Below are 13616 nucleotides of genomic sequence, written 5' to 3'. Positions count from 1 at the left end.
AAATGTACCAGAAATGTAGCTCTTCCAGGTTAAAGAAAGTCATGCTTGAGGAGTGGTTTTTATTTCTTCTGCCTTCCCCCAGTGAGGTTGGCACTTATGTGGTAAGTGTCTTGATGCTGGTGGTGAGCCATGAGTAAAACCACTGCGTTTGGAGGGAAAACGCTTTGTTAAATGTTAAAAACTGTGTTTCATGATTTTACAGGACCGGGAAGGAGGGTCAGCCCAGGGAATACTACACTTTGGATTCTATCTTGTTCCTGCTCAATAATGTGCACCTTTCACATCCTGTTTATGTCCGTCGTGCTGCAGTAAGTAGACCATATAGAACTTCATTTTGTCTGGTTTGAGCTGAGTAATGTTTGCATAGTTACTGTCAGAGAATGATGGTAGCATGTCTAGTGTCTGGGGAAAGGGAAAAAGGTATGCAATGAACTGTGTGTGTTCAAAAAAATACTCTACTGCTTATTTGCAAGTCTGAAATGAAGGAAAAAGTCTGTCCTCCCTTTGTTTTATAGCAGATGACGTGTTTCATTTTGTGTAGTTAAACATCCTCCAGAAAGTAGTTGCATTTTTAAGCTTGATAGTTGTGCTTGCCTGTGATGCAGGACATGTTTTCCTTTCTTTGTGCGGATGAGTGGTCAATGAAAGTGGAAAAATCTTCATCGAGAGTCTTTCTGAGGGAATAACAGTTTAATGTCAAGTCTGTTGTCTTTTCAGACTGAAAACATTCCTGTGGTAAGAAGACCTGATAGGAAAGACTTACTTGCATACCTAAATGGGGAAACATGTGAGTGATGTTTTCTGTTAAAGACGCAGTACTCTCTTGCTTTGCATTTATGGGATAAATGAGGGGGCAATACATGAGGGTCAATCTGTAGCTAAACTGACTATGTTCAGGCTTCTCAAACTAATTTTTCTTTAAATTATTTTATTCTGAACTTAACTATTTTTAAGACACTTAGGAGCTGCATTCCTACACGCATGTTTAGAAGTGATCTACTTGATTATTAACAACCTTGGTTAATAGTTATCTGTTAGAATGCTCCATGTTTGTTTCTTCCTTCTCTCCAGATTGTGGGAAACGTTGATTTTGATGCAATGAGTGTGTGGGATAAAATCTGCGGTATAATAAAATGTATCAAATCACTGCTTTTTCAGTCTGGCAGATTTTCCTGGTATTCTGTTGTGCTAAAATTTCTGTTACCAATAGTCAGAGAAAAGAGTTTTTTTTCTGACCAGAGGAAGATAAATATGGCCTACCTTATCTTGCTCTGTCTTGCACGTGGTCTCTCTATGTTGGAATATGAGATGATTTCTGTAATATGAGTAGTAAACCTTTTTTAGAGGGGCGACTCTCAGGTTGTCTTTCTTCCAAAAAGCAGATGAACAAGTAGATCTTGATACCAGGTTATAAAGTAACTTTTTGTGACTGTTTTCTCCTGTATAGTATATACAGGTCATAGAATTGCTGACTAATGTTGGAAGGGACCACAGAGTCATCTGGTTCAGTCCCCTTTTTGAAGAGTCAAATGGCCCCGAGCAATCTGACCTAACTTGATATTAAGTCAGGTTCTGAATACCTCTGGTGCCAGTGTTTGACAACCTTTGCTAAAGACGTTATTTTCTTAATAATCTAATTAGAATTTACATTGTTGCATGTTATCTGTTGTTCTTCATCCTTTTATACTGAAATACTTATCAAACCTTTTATAATTACATGAAATGTTGTTTGATTACAGCAACCTCATCAAGTATAGACAGAAGTGCTCCACTTGAAATTGGCCTTCAACGGTCCACTCAAGGTATAGTTTAACTAAAAAGTAGCCTCAAAGTTTGTTTTATGAGAGTATTCTGCAATGCTGCATTTTTAATGTCCTCTTTTTCTTGTAGTTAAAAGAGCAGCAGATGAAATACTAGCGGAAGCAAAGAAACCAAGAATAGAGGTAATGACAGTAACTGTCATCGATACAAATTTGGGGTGTGTGTATGTAAATTATAGTTTTTCTCATTTTGTAGCAGTTCAGCTGGACTACCTGTCCTCTGGGTGCACACGCTACTTCTGTTAGTGCGTACATGAACCAGAAGGAGATAGAACTTAGGAATTCTAGCCTCTGGTTTAAACTTGAAATTTGAGTTGCTGGCTGTACATCGGAGTGTGAAAGGGTAAAGCTTGACCACGGATCTATAAATACCTGTTGCATTATGATCTGTCTGCTAGGAGCTATGTGATTAGAATCAAAGTGCTATGTAACGAGTAATTACTGTTATTTGCCATTTGTGAGCTGACATAACTTAAAACAAATAAGTAGATATCAATAAGACTGGCATTTATCTGCTATTTTAGTCTCTTTATAGCGGTATACAAAACTGTTGTCCCTGTGACTTAGTATTTTCTGAAGCGATGTGTTGGATAATTAAACAGTGTATTTTCACAAGTATCTCTGGAATAAAATCGACGTGTCTAGTTCTTACACATACTGTATTACGTAATTCTGCCTGGTTTTAAAAACTAGTTTATTTTTTCCCCCTATTACTTTTTAACTGTGTTCATCCATTTTTTTCCTTCTGAGTTGTTATAAATCTGTCTGTACATATTTTCAGAGCTCTGAGGCTTTAGATTTCTTCTTAGAAGAAGATTTATTGTAAATACATACATTCCATTATTCCAGAATTGGATTTGAACATTGCTTGTGCTTAACTTTATCAGCATAAGATTAATGAGAACTTTGGGCATTCTTAATGGCTCACAGCCACAATTGCTCTGAGATGACATATTGGTGATCTGTAGAGTTACATTCTACATTTCCATATGTGGTTGTGATGCCATTATGTTTTCAAACTGTACGTCTTCAACATCATGATTTGGAGAATCAAGTATTCTACATACGAACCTGATCAGTTTATGGCCATCTTTCGTTTGTTCCTTTGCTGCTCTGGCTGCTCAGTCTGTAAAGTCTGTTTTAAGCTATTCAGAAACTGTTTCAGTGTAGAGGTTCCAGGTCTCTCCTGATACACGGGCATGACTGTTTTTGCTATGCTTCTGCTTTTTAGCAGTAGGACAGGCTTGACGATGACTTTGATTTTGTGGGGAAATAAGACTGATAAGACATAAGTGATATCAGCTTTAAAGGTGAAAAAATGGCATCAAGTTATGTCTTTCTGTTGCTTTCTCACCTTACATGTCTGTCTTCATCCTCGCTTGAGTAACTGGAAGTCACTTTACTAGTCTTTACTCTCAACTTGTCTATATATTCATTAAGAATGCCATTTATGAAAGTTCTGCATCAAAGTGTCACAGTTCTGGGCAGTTTTCTGTAAAAACATCATTGAGCTTGTCAAAAATGTATGTATACTTACTGTTTGTCACCTTCAAATTCTCTTACTGCTTTTCTATTCTTTTGAATTATTGTCTCAGCAAGGCACTTTATAAGGGAATGGTAGTTTCCTTTTCATTATTCTAATTGTATATTGTGGTTCTTAAGTTTCCAGTAGCTGTACAATTAATACTAGTGCACAGTTCAAAAATGCTTGGAAATAAAGATAGTCCTTGCTAATCTTAAAGTGAATTCTATATAGTTTTAATTCTAGCTGTATTTCTGTTATTAAAGAGAATACACAAAAATTTAAACACCACTGTTACTCCTAGGATGAAGAGTGTGTGCGTCTTGACAAGGAGCGGTTGGCGGCTCGTTTGGAAGGACATAAAGAAGGTATCGTGCAAACAGAGCAGATCAGGTAGGAATACTTCAATTTCATATGGATAATGCTTAATTAAAAGACTAATAACAATCAGGCATGTGGTCTTACTTTTGTCCAATAGCTCTCATTGGAAGTTTTTTGCCTCACCACTATCCACCCTCCCCTTAGGTGCTATCATCTATTATGCTTGAGGGGATAGAACCTCATGCCTCGTCAGACTACTGTTCTTGAGTGGAAGTTCAGATGGTGTGGCGTGAGATATCTTGATTTCTTCTTTTTTTTTTATTCACAAGTATAAGAACAGTTGTCTCACTTTGCCCTCCAACCCCCACCACTTATGCTTTCTTCTGCCATGGTGTTTATCTAAGCAGTCAAAGACAATGAGCAGAATTGCAAAGGAAAGCTGATGATCTCTATTTCAAAGAAAGAAAATCCTGTACTGAGGAGTGTCTTGTGCACAAAAGGAGGAAAATAATGTAAGAATACATCTAAGGGTAGCAGGACCTCAGTTTGACTCCTTGCAGAGGTGAGCCTGTTTCCTCTGAGGAGGCAGTAGACTACCAGAGGATAATGTACTGTCATTGCTGTAAGTAGTAATCAGTATTCAAGTGTTTAAAAACTTGCCTGTCACCTTTTCTTTTCTGTTGTATCTATCCAGAATTTTGCAGAGAATGACTGCTGTTTTTGTCTTACACCATATCTTCCCCAAGCCAGGCAGAAAGGAAATAAAATTATTGCAAGACCTTGTTGATGCTAAGGATCTTGGGCTTAGTAGGTATTTAGTAGGATACCAAACTCTAGTAACTCATTTTCAAATACCTAAGTTCTGAAGCCATAATGTAAAGGTAGTTGCTTTATTTCTTGTGTGTGTCAGCTCTCAGAATGCAAAATGGGAATCATACTTCCTGCTAGGAAGGTGTATGAGTATGCAGTAACATTGTTTCATCTGCATTGGATTTTGCAAATACATAGTTTCACTTGATAGACCAACTGCATTCTTGAGAAATTTATTTCCTGAGCATAAGCCATGTTGTGAATGTTTGTCTGTCCTTTACCAGGATTAAATTTATGAGTTAGCCTTTCAACAATTAATATAGCCAAGTGAGATATAATTGCACCTAAGCACATAAAAATATCTTCCTATCTGTGTCTTGTTTAGGTGTACATAAAAGGAAACTGTTAGAACAAAAAAAAAAAAAACACCACAGATTTGATTGTCATACCTGACTAAAAGTCAGGAAGTTTAAGAAACAAAAAGTGTAACTATGCACATTGTTTTGTGTAAACTGATAATTTGGATGTTAGTTTGAGTGTGCTACAAATGAAAGTTTTGGAGTATGAGACAATATTGCAGTGAAGATTACCAAATGTTATTTGTAATTACTTAGTAAAAATCTGTAAATACAGAATACAGTTGGATGCAAAAGATTGTCCCTTTAAAAGCGCAAGTGACATTCACAAGCAGTGAATTTTGTGTGTTTGTCACTCTTGTTGCTTCATTTAAGAGCAACAAATAAGTTCCCTTTTCAGTAGCTTAGGTGTAAAAGGAGATTGAAAACTTAAGCACTGTGAAGCAATGTGTTCTCAAAATATCACGTAGAATAGAATTGGTTAGGTGCAGTTGGGATTGTGCAATTCAGTCCTTTTTATTCTTCAGTTTACCTGGAAAACAATAGTGCTCAGTGTTTGGCAACTAAATCCTGCTGTGTTTACAATTAAAAGCAAACAGATAAAAATGTTGCACTCTTGGACTGAGCTGAGCTACTTCAAATACAGTTTAAGGTGGACAAAGTTACTACCATCTGTTTGTTTGGCCTACATGCTCTGAAATGTAACACTGATCTTCCAAGTTCCCAAGTCTGCATAACAGAGCCTCAACCAGAATTTAGTTTAATGCTTTGGAAGCCTGAGATTGACTGACTAGACACAAAATTGTAATTCGCTATAAATTACTAAGAGTTGAAAGTCAGATGATATTGTGAATGGAAGTGTTAGTCCTGATGCTTTGCATTTTCAGTCTTTATTTCTGTTGTTGGGATTTTTTTTGACTTTTTTGTGCTAATACCTGTATGGAGTCTTTTGTCAGAAAAATGCTGTTTTGGGCATTAGAATCAATGCCGAGCTCATATAATCTTTATGTATATGTAAGGTGACTTTTTATGGCATAGATGTAAACTTAAGCAGGAGGAAACTGCTCATTCAGAAATTCTCTCAGAAGAATTGTTTGTGCTGTTATTCAGTCTCTTCTGCTATTTTTGCTCATTTAGGTCCTTGTCTGAAGCCATGTCAGTGGAAAAAATTGCTGCTATCAAAGCAAAAATCATGGCAAAGAAAAGATCCACTATCAAAACTGATCTGGATGATGACATAACTGCTCTTAAACAGAGAAGTTTTGTTGATGCTGAAGTGGATGTAACCAGAGATATTGTCAGCAGGGAGAGAGTATGGAGGACAAGAACTACAATCTTACAAAGCACAGGCAAGGTAATGCTGTAGATACCAAGCTATTTCTATGGTCCAAATGGCAAACTGCATTTTCTCTTTATTGTATCTCTAGCTTGCTAACTATAGACTACAAATGACTGAGAGGATTATGCTTAGTGTTCTAGGTAAAGGTATGCTGGAGAGCTCTTGGCACAGGGACAAAGAGTTAATTCTTTCCTCATTACCATAAGCCTAAAATGCATCTCAAAATACTTGTTTCAGCCATTTAAAAAATACCAAGTAATCACTTAATTCCTCTTAAACAAAGCTGGTTTGAGCCTTACAATTGGGAAGGCTGTAGGAAGTACCTGTAGGTGTAAAACAGACAAAAGTGGGGTGTAACTGATACAAGTAGCAACATAGGTACATTGAAAGAGAGTCCAAAGGCTGCTAAGCTGTGGAAAACAGTGGAAAAGTAGGGAGAGAAAATGATAAAATGAACAAAACCAGAAAGAGTTGGTGTGACGAGGCTTTTCTGCGTCTTTTTGTTCCTTTATGCTCCTTTAATTGATGTTTTTATCTGTACTTGGTTACGTGCCATCCAGAGCATGGTTGCAAGCACAGCTGATAGCCTAACTGTCCAAAGAGAGCAAGCTTTCTTTATAGCAGAGACAATTGAGGCTAAATTTCTCAAGGAAGCAGTAAGTCAATTTCTAACAGATTGTGAAGGTCTGTTTTCCTGAGGCTGTTGCCAGATTGTATCCTTTGCCTTCTCTACTTCTCTAAGTACTATCACAGGAAAATAATGTCTAGACATTAAGCAAAGGAGTTCCCAGTTTTAGCTTGTCTTATTTTTAACAGTATTTTACGTGATGGTCATTTTTACAACATAGTCTCATGACCTCAGTGGAATAAACACTTAGGAATTATGGGGTAATTAATAGGTATATGGCACATACTTGCGTGTTACATGCAGAGTGAATATTGCTGCTTTAAGTCTGAGATTTGTAGCAATCTCACCACTGAAGAGTTATAAATAAATAACTGTTAGAGATAAATTAAAAAAAACAACAACCAAACAAACCAAAACAATCCAAAAACCACTTTAATCATCCAAAACGTGTGTATTGAAGGAATCTGGGTAACTTTTCCTCCTGTAGTGAATCAGTCATGGCATTCATATCTTTACATGCCTTGCAGGAGAGTCTTGCAAAGATGATAGGTAAAGAGTTGGATTTTTTTTTAATCCTAGTATCCATGTAATAACAATAAGATGAGGTAGTGATTTTAGGCAAAACCTAGCACAGGGAGAAGGACAAAAGGAGATCAAGTTTGTTTAGGGACTCTGGTAAGTAGTTCCTTTGACTAGTCTGAGGAATAATTAGCGAGTCCTTTTTTCTGTTTGCACAGAGTTTCGGGAGTGTTGATATGGACAGAAATCATCAAAAGCTTATATTTTTGTACAAGAAACTGTGAGAGTAAGTAGGTGGGGAAACATCATTTTGTTACACAGGGCTATGGTTATATCCGAGAACCTCACAAAGGATTTTGATTTTTTGAAAGAGCCTTTGTAAGGATAGACTCAAGTTGTTAGGAAACTCAGGTATGTCCTTTCAGGCAAGTCATTCCTTACCTATTTGCCTGTTCATATAAAGAATTTTGATCCAGGAAGCACGGTACCCCCTGCAACTGCTCTTTTGGCTTTTCTGTATGATACTTGGCTTGCTAGCATGCCTGTTAACTCTTTTTATTGTAATTCTTCAGTATCTGCTTGATACAGGTTTATCTGCAGTCTTATGAATCCTCTTAGAATATGTTTAAAAATGAAGTTGCCTTCAATGGCAGTTTACCACGTAGAATCTGACTCTTTTGTATCTGAATAACTTTACAACTCCTGGGGTAACGGTACCAAATTATGAGCACCCTAAAATGTCAATTTTATTGTTCCTTTCTAAAAATTGATTCAGTCTGAGACAGATCCTCAGGCTGTCTTCCCCACAGAGGAAAATCTCCTTTATGTGAACTTTACCAGCGTTCTCTGTAGTAAACGTTGATGTAGAGATGGCTTAAGATGTAAAAGGAAAACACTAAGAAGATCAGGCTACAAAACAAAATATACCGTCCTTAACATGTTTTGGGCAGGTTTCTTCCATTTTTGATGTCTCTGGAAAAAGTATGGATTCCTTCAGCAAGATGGTCTTCAATATTCTATGTACAGCTCTGAAAGTTTTCATGATGCTTGTATTCTGCCCTTTGAGATGCTGCTTTTAACTATCTTTTAATAGTAACTTCATTGTTATGTCACTCCCTTTGCTGAAATTAGCAGTGGATTTTTTTATGGCAAAAGGTGTAAGGTTTTCTTTCACTTCATGAGAATGTTGAATTTGAGTACATTGATACCCCTGCTATAGTGTTCTTCAGAGTAGGTTCTATGGGCTAAATAAAGAGCTGTCTTTCCTTTTGTGACTTCTTGGGCCAGATGCTCCAAGAAGTAATTGCTTATGATAGCTAAAGGATTAATCTCAGCATGGCTTCCCTTCTTGACCCACATCCTACCTACAAAATAACTGTGATCTCATAATTACTTTCTTTGGGATTAGTGGAGTTCTGTTACTGTCCAGTGCATATTGGCAGGACAGCCCTAGTGCTTTCGTGGTTTTGTACAAGTTGCCATTCATTGGTTGTCATTCGTGCTTTGGCACCAAGCTTCCTATAATGCACAACCTGTATCCATATGATCTCTTCCAGTACCCTTGTATTGTACTTTGCTATTGCATTGATCCCTGGCTGTCTTTATACTGGATTCATGAGGTTGCTATTGTTTTTAAAATCAGACATTTCACTTCACTTTTTTGTTTTTAAGATTTCCAGAATTTGCATTTGTCTGCTTGCTTACCTTTAAATTTTGCTTAGAACTTCTTGTTGAAGTATTTTTTATGTAGTTTTCTATCTGATTATTATGCACTCCTACCCTCTTCTGGAAATCTAGTGTTTGATTTAATCCCAGGTGGATGAGTCATCCTGTGCTGTCTCTTGCACATCTGTTGGCCTTCCCCAAGTCTGCGGTGTAGTCTTCTAGAGTTTATGCATAATGTGACATTTTCATGTAATTGCTTTTCAGAGCCAAAGTGCATTTGTTTAGTTTAAGGTTTTTCTTCCCGTTATAGTAGTTTAATTTTAGAACTATTTGGGTGGATATATGTTCAGAGGCAATTAATTTCAGGTTTGAATGAATGTATGCAACGTGGCTGTCTTGGTGAGCTGACAGTCTAACCACCCGAAAACGCAACTTCTGAGTTCCCTTACCATTTCTTTAACAGCCACAATTGTTGGGGGCTTTGAGAATCCTTTGAGAATCTGATCTCTTCTGTCTGTCTTCACTCCTCACACAGTCCAGTTCTAACTGTTGACCTTCACAAACAAGCACAAAAATCAGGGTAAAAGAATTGCTGTCTTAAGGCCAGAGATGTGCTGGGGGAAAGAAGCAGTACAGGCAAAGGGAGAGGAGTTCTAGAAATGAAGTCAACATTACTTCATCTGTGGATTAATATTTGGACCAGGTGTCAATGCTGTAAGTGTCTTGCTGTTTCCTTTGCTGGCCTTTTTTGTATAAAGCGCACACAATAATTTAGGATGTTTACTTACACCACGTTAGAAGGGTATGAATTGTGTTTTTGGTAACATAGTCATACTATTGACTATGAAACCTGTTTCTGGAGGGCAGGTTGAGCTTGTCAGATTTTATCTACATTAAATCAGTTTGAGCTGAAACTGCAAGTCTTAAGGGAAAATACTAGCAAAATACTGCTTTTGTAACTTATTTATTGAGAGACCCGTTGTTTATTGAACTGGGCATCTTCTCTGGCACCTAGGATTTGAACCCATACATAGAATATTTAACATCATAAGTATTTGGAGTTACAAGTTTTGAATTACTGCTTTATATCTGTTTCATAAAATAAACCATTGAACATCTAGAAAAAACTTTGTGTTTAAACAGAAATTGATTCCTTCCTGTCATGTTCTTCCTCTCTTTCCTTCCTGAATAATTCTTTGATTTCTGTAATCTCTAGTAGCAGGCTTCAGCAATCTTTTTTTTTTTAAGCAAAAACCTCCTCATTCCATCCATTTCTACTGTAAATGTGTTCATAGCACTTGAATTCTTCCTGTAGGAATGCGAAAGTAGTCTAAGTAGGATTTTCAGCAATCACAAATATATTGGAAAGGAGTAATTATCTCAGTGATTGATGTACTTGAATTTTTTTTAGGTTCCCAGCACGTTTAGAAATATTATATAAATAGCCAGCATGGTAATTGAGTAGGCTGGGTTGAACCTGTGCTCCTTGTGCGTAGAGAAAGCTTAAACCTGGACTCTTGGAAATTCACTAATAATGGCCTTGTGAACTTGTAATTCTCTGAAGTGAACTGGTGTTCTTAAGGGAGGAGTGTGCTCTGAACATTTTTTTTTTTTCAAATCTTTCATCCATTTCTTTTTAGGGATATGTTACAGATTACTGCTAAAACTTTAAATTTGGGGTAGCAGTCTTGAGTCGTATTTTCTTGCAAGTACGAACATACCAGAATTACCTTTCCTTGAGTAAACTAACCCTATGCACAGAAAGAACAACATAATCAGTCCAATTGAACATATGGAAGGCAACTTGGTATAGGATCTGGATTATATGAAACTCTGTCCCTCTAGCTTTGTTTCATAATCATTGGTTGATAAAACTGTGGGGTTTTTCAATCTTTATATATTTATGGTAATATTTCGTTGTAATTACTACATCTGGGTTGCAATGTTGAAGCAAAGGCCTCACTTCTTACATCCTATTAATTCCCTTATGCAGTCTGGCCAATTTGATTTTCTCACAATCTGGGTAGATGGTCCTCTCTCTGATTAATATTTATTGTATGAAAAAAAATAAAAGCAAATGTTCTGAATTTTGACTTCTTAACATATTAAAAATATTTGCTTTCCTAACAAAGTAGGAAGTAAGACCAAATGAAATGTTTGTATTCTCTCTTAATCCTAGCATTTTTATATACTTTCTTTCTTAAATTAAAGCCTTTCAATAATAGGGTTGACCCCTTTGACAGTAAGTAGTGTATTTGAAGTAAATGCTGTTGAGATTTTTTTTTTGAACATTTATAGTAATGAAGTTCCCTGTAAGGAGATTACAAACTACGCTTACTACAATTTCAGTAAAAGCTTTTACTGAAAGTCCTTTTAATTGGCAAATGCTTAAATTAAAATAACTTTATAGCAAGACTAATATGGTATTTTTAGTTATTTTTGACAGCTAAAAGGTCTGAGTAAAATTTTGGAAGTCTTAACATTCTTTGTAAAAGCAATTTTGTATTTGAGCTCTAGGTGGCAGAATTGTTCTATGTTCCTGACATTCACAATAGTGGTGAACTTAACTGTGAAGTTGAAAAGATGAAGGTGTGTCCCAGCTTAATAGCAATTAGTGCTTTCAGATGGAACGAGGGTGTGGTTCTAGAAGGCCTGTGCACAAGTGACATGGTATAGGTTTCAATTCCCAAACTCTACTTTAAAGTATATTAGCTTACTGACTAAAACTGGGAAGTATATTGCTGTTAGACACTTGTCGATGTGTTTTGAGTACAGCTCTTGAAGGAAGGATAGACCAGATCATGAAAGTTGTTTTCATATTGAGCAATATTGAATCTTGTTTTGGGACTAGGTACCTCAAATTTGTCTGGAGTAACAGAGCTATGTTACCTGAAAGAAATTTAGGTTAGCTGTAAAGTAACACCACACTTAGGCACTTCTATGACTTAAAATAATAAAAACAAACAAACAAAAAACCCACCTGCGTTTCTGTATGGTGCGTACATATAAGAAATAACTTCAGGTTATGTACAAGGTATTTTTTTAAAGCAGATTTTATGCTGTGTTCTATTTTCAGGACATTATAGTGTTGCTCTTTCATACTTCTGAGGTAGTGTTTATTCTATTTTAAATTAGATGCTTTACATGTCTTTCACATAAAATACTCTTGCTATAAAAATCTAGTGGGGGAAAAAAATAGAATAAGTGAGGAATGAAACTTGTCACTGGAAACAGTCCACAAATAGGACTAATAACTGTTTTATTTTAGTGCAGTAGACTGTAATAGTACTTAAACTTTTTGATTGGTGGAATATTATTTGTTTCCCAGAGCAAATTTTGTGAAAAGGAGTGTGTGACTTTAATTTTCATTTTCCATGGCAGTTAGTGACAAATCAAGTTTTATTAATGCTTTTTTTATATATGCCCTAGTTGGACAGTTTAAAAAATTTGTCCTATACTCTGCTCCAGTTTGTTAGCTATATCAGTTACGATAACTTCTTACATTGGTACTGTCCTGAAAGCATAACTAAAAAGATCTATTTATACTTAGGTGGTTCTTTTGCAACTTGTTTGTTCTGTTTATGCCTTCTGTATGAAACGTACTGTTGCATGAGTTACTGTATTATGGTCATTGCAGGCCAAAAGTGTATGGAAAATAGTTTGAGAAGTACCATAAGCCCTCTGCAAGCACGCCTGTCAGTGCAGTTGAACATCTTGTCCTTTTACTTGTTATTCAATGGAAACAAAGGAATGAAAATAGGAGAGGTACATGTACGTGTAATTCAAAAAGGAGGCATTATTTCATGACAATTCCATCATCTGAGGTCGTATTTCTATCTGTGGTCTTTACGAAGTGTTCCTGCGTTAGGAGAATAAAGATGTTGGGTCAGAAATGATGGAAGCTTTTATGGTCTGAATAAGCACAGTGCAGAAAATATCAGTACTTCGTGTAGCTGTTCTACCTGTATTTGAATGCATGCAGCTGTCCCTGAATATCAATTTTGTATGTATTCAACTTTTGATTCTGAGGGCAGTCTAGCACAATATAAAATACAGTGCTCTAAGACTTCAATTTAGAATAACAAGGAGGAGAGAATCAGCTTCAATGTTTGTGAACAGTTTGTGCGGAAGATGCTTAGAGTTTAAGATGTAGGAGAGTGCCTTAAGTGACACTGGATCTAGGTGTGTGATTTAAATTTACATGTGTAAAACATTTTCTTTTAATTTTACAGTTAATCAGTTTATGTACCACACAAACTGTTTAACTTCTGTACTTTTATAAGAACACCTGAATACTGTTGGCACATTCATGCCGTGCAGCACATAAGAATTACTAAAATTCTGTGGTGAGAATATGCATCGTGCCTTGGTTTGTCATTGGCTGCAAAGGACTTAGCAGTATGTCTGAGCATATCAAGCACATGTCTAAAGAAGTGTGGAAGGGGCTTGATTCTTCCTTCTCTATGCCTGCTGTAAATTTGGATGATGTTTATAGTATTCTACCGCTCTTGATCATCCTGGGATGCAGGTCCAACAAGAAATCCTTATCTCAAATAAGAATTTGAGTTTATAGGGTTGTTTCTAGGATCTTCTTTCTTTGCTGTGAAATACCAGTATGTAAAATCTGATACAAACT

General features: G+C 36.3%; 1 protein-coding gene across 1 annotated transcript in view; it reads left to right on the top strand.

The window, feature by feature from the left end:
* The window catches only part of CDC73 (cell division cycle 73), a 95256-nt gene that overhangs the window by 3985 nt on the left and 77655 nt on the right, over nucleotides 1-13616 (top strand). Inside the window, exons 2-7 of the mRNA XM_083847302.1 lie at nucleotides 203-308; nucleotides 718-787; nucleotides 1740-1802; nucleotides 1891-1943; nucleotides 3647-3735; nucleotides 5967-6183. Of these exons, the coding sequence (XP_083703428.1) occupies nucleotides 203-308; nucleotides 718-787; nucleotides 1740-1802; nucleotides 1891-1943; nucleotides 3647-3735; nucleotides 5967-6183 (598 nt within the window). The remainder of the gene's footprint in view (nucleotides 1-202; nucleotides 309-717; nucleotides 788-1739; nucleotides 1803-1890; nucleotides 1944-3646; nucleotides 3736-5966; nucleotides 6184-13616) is intronic.

Source organism: Anser anser, assembly GCF_964211835.1.
Source record: "Anser anser genome assembly, chromosome: 8".
NCBI classification, from domain to species: domain Eukaryota; kingdom Metazoa; phylum Chordata; class Aves; order Anseriformes; family Anatidae; genus Anser; species Anser anser.
Note: the sequence above shows the minus strand (reverse complement) of the source record. Positions and strands in the feature narration are given on the sequence as shown.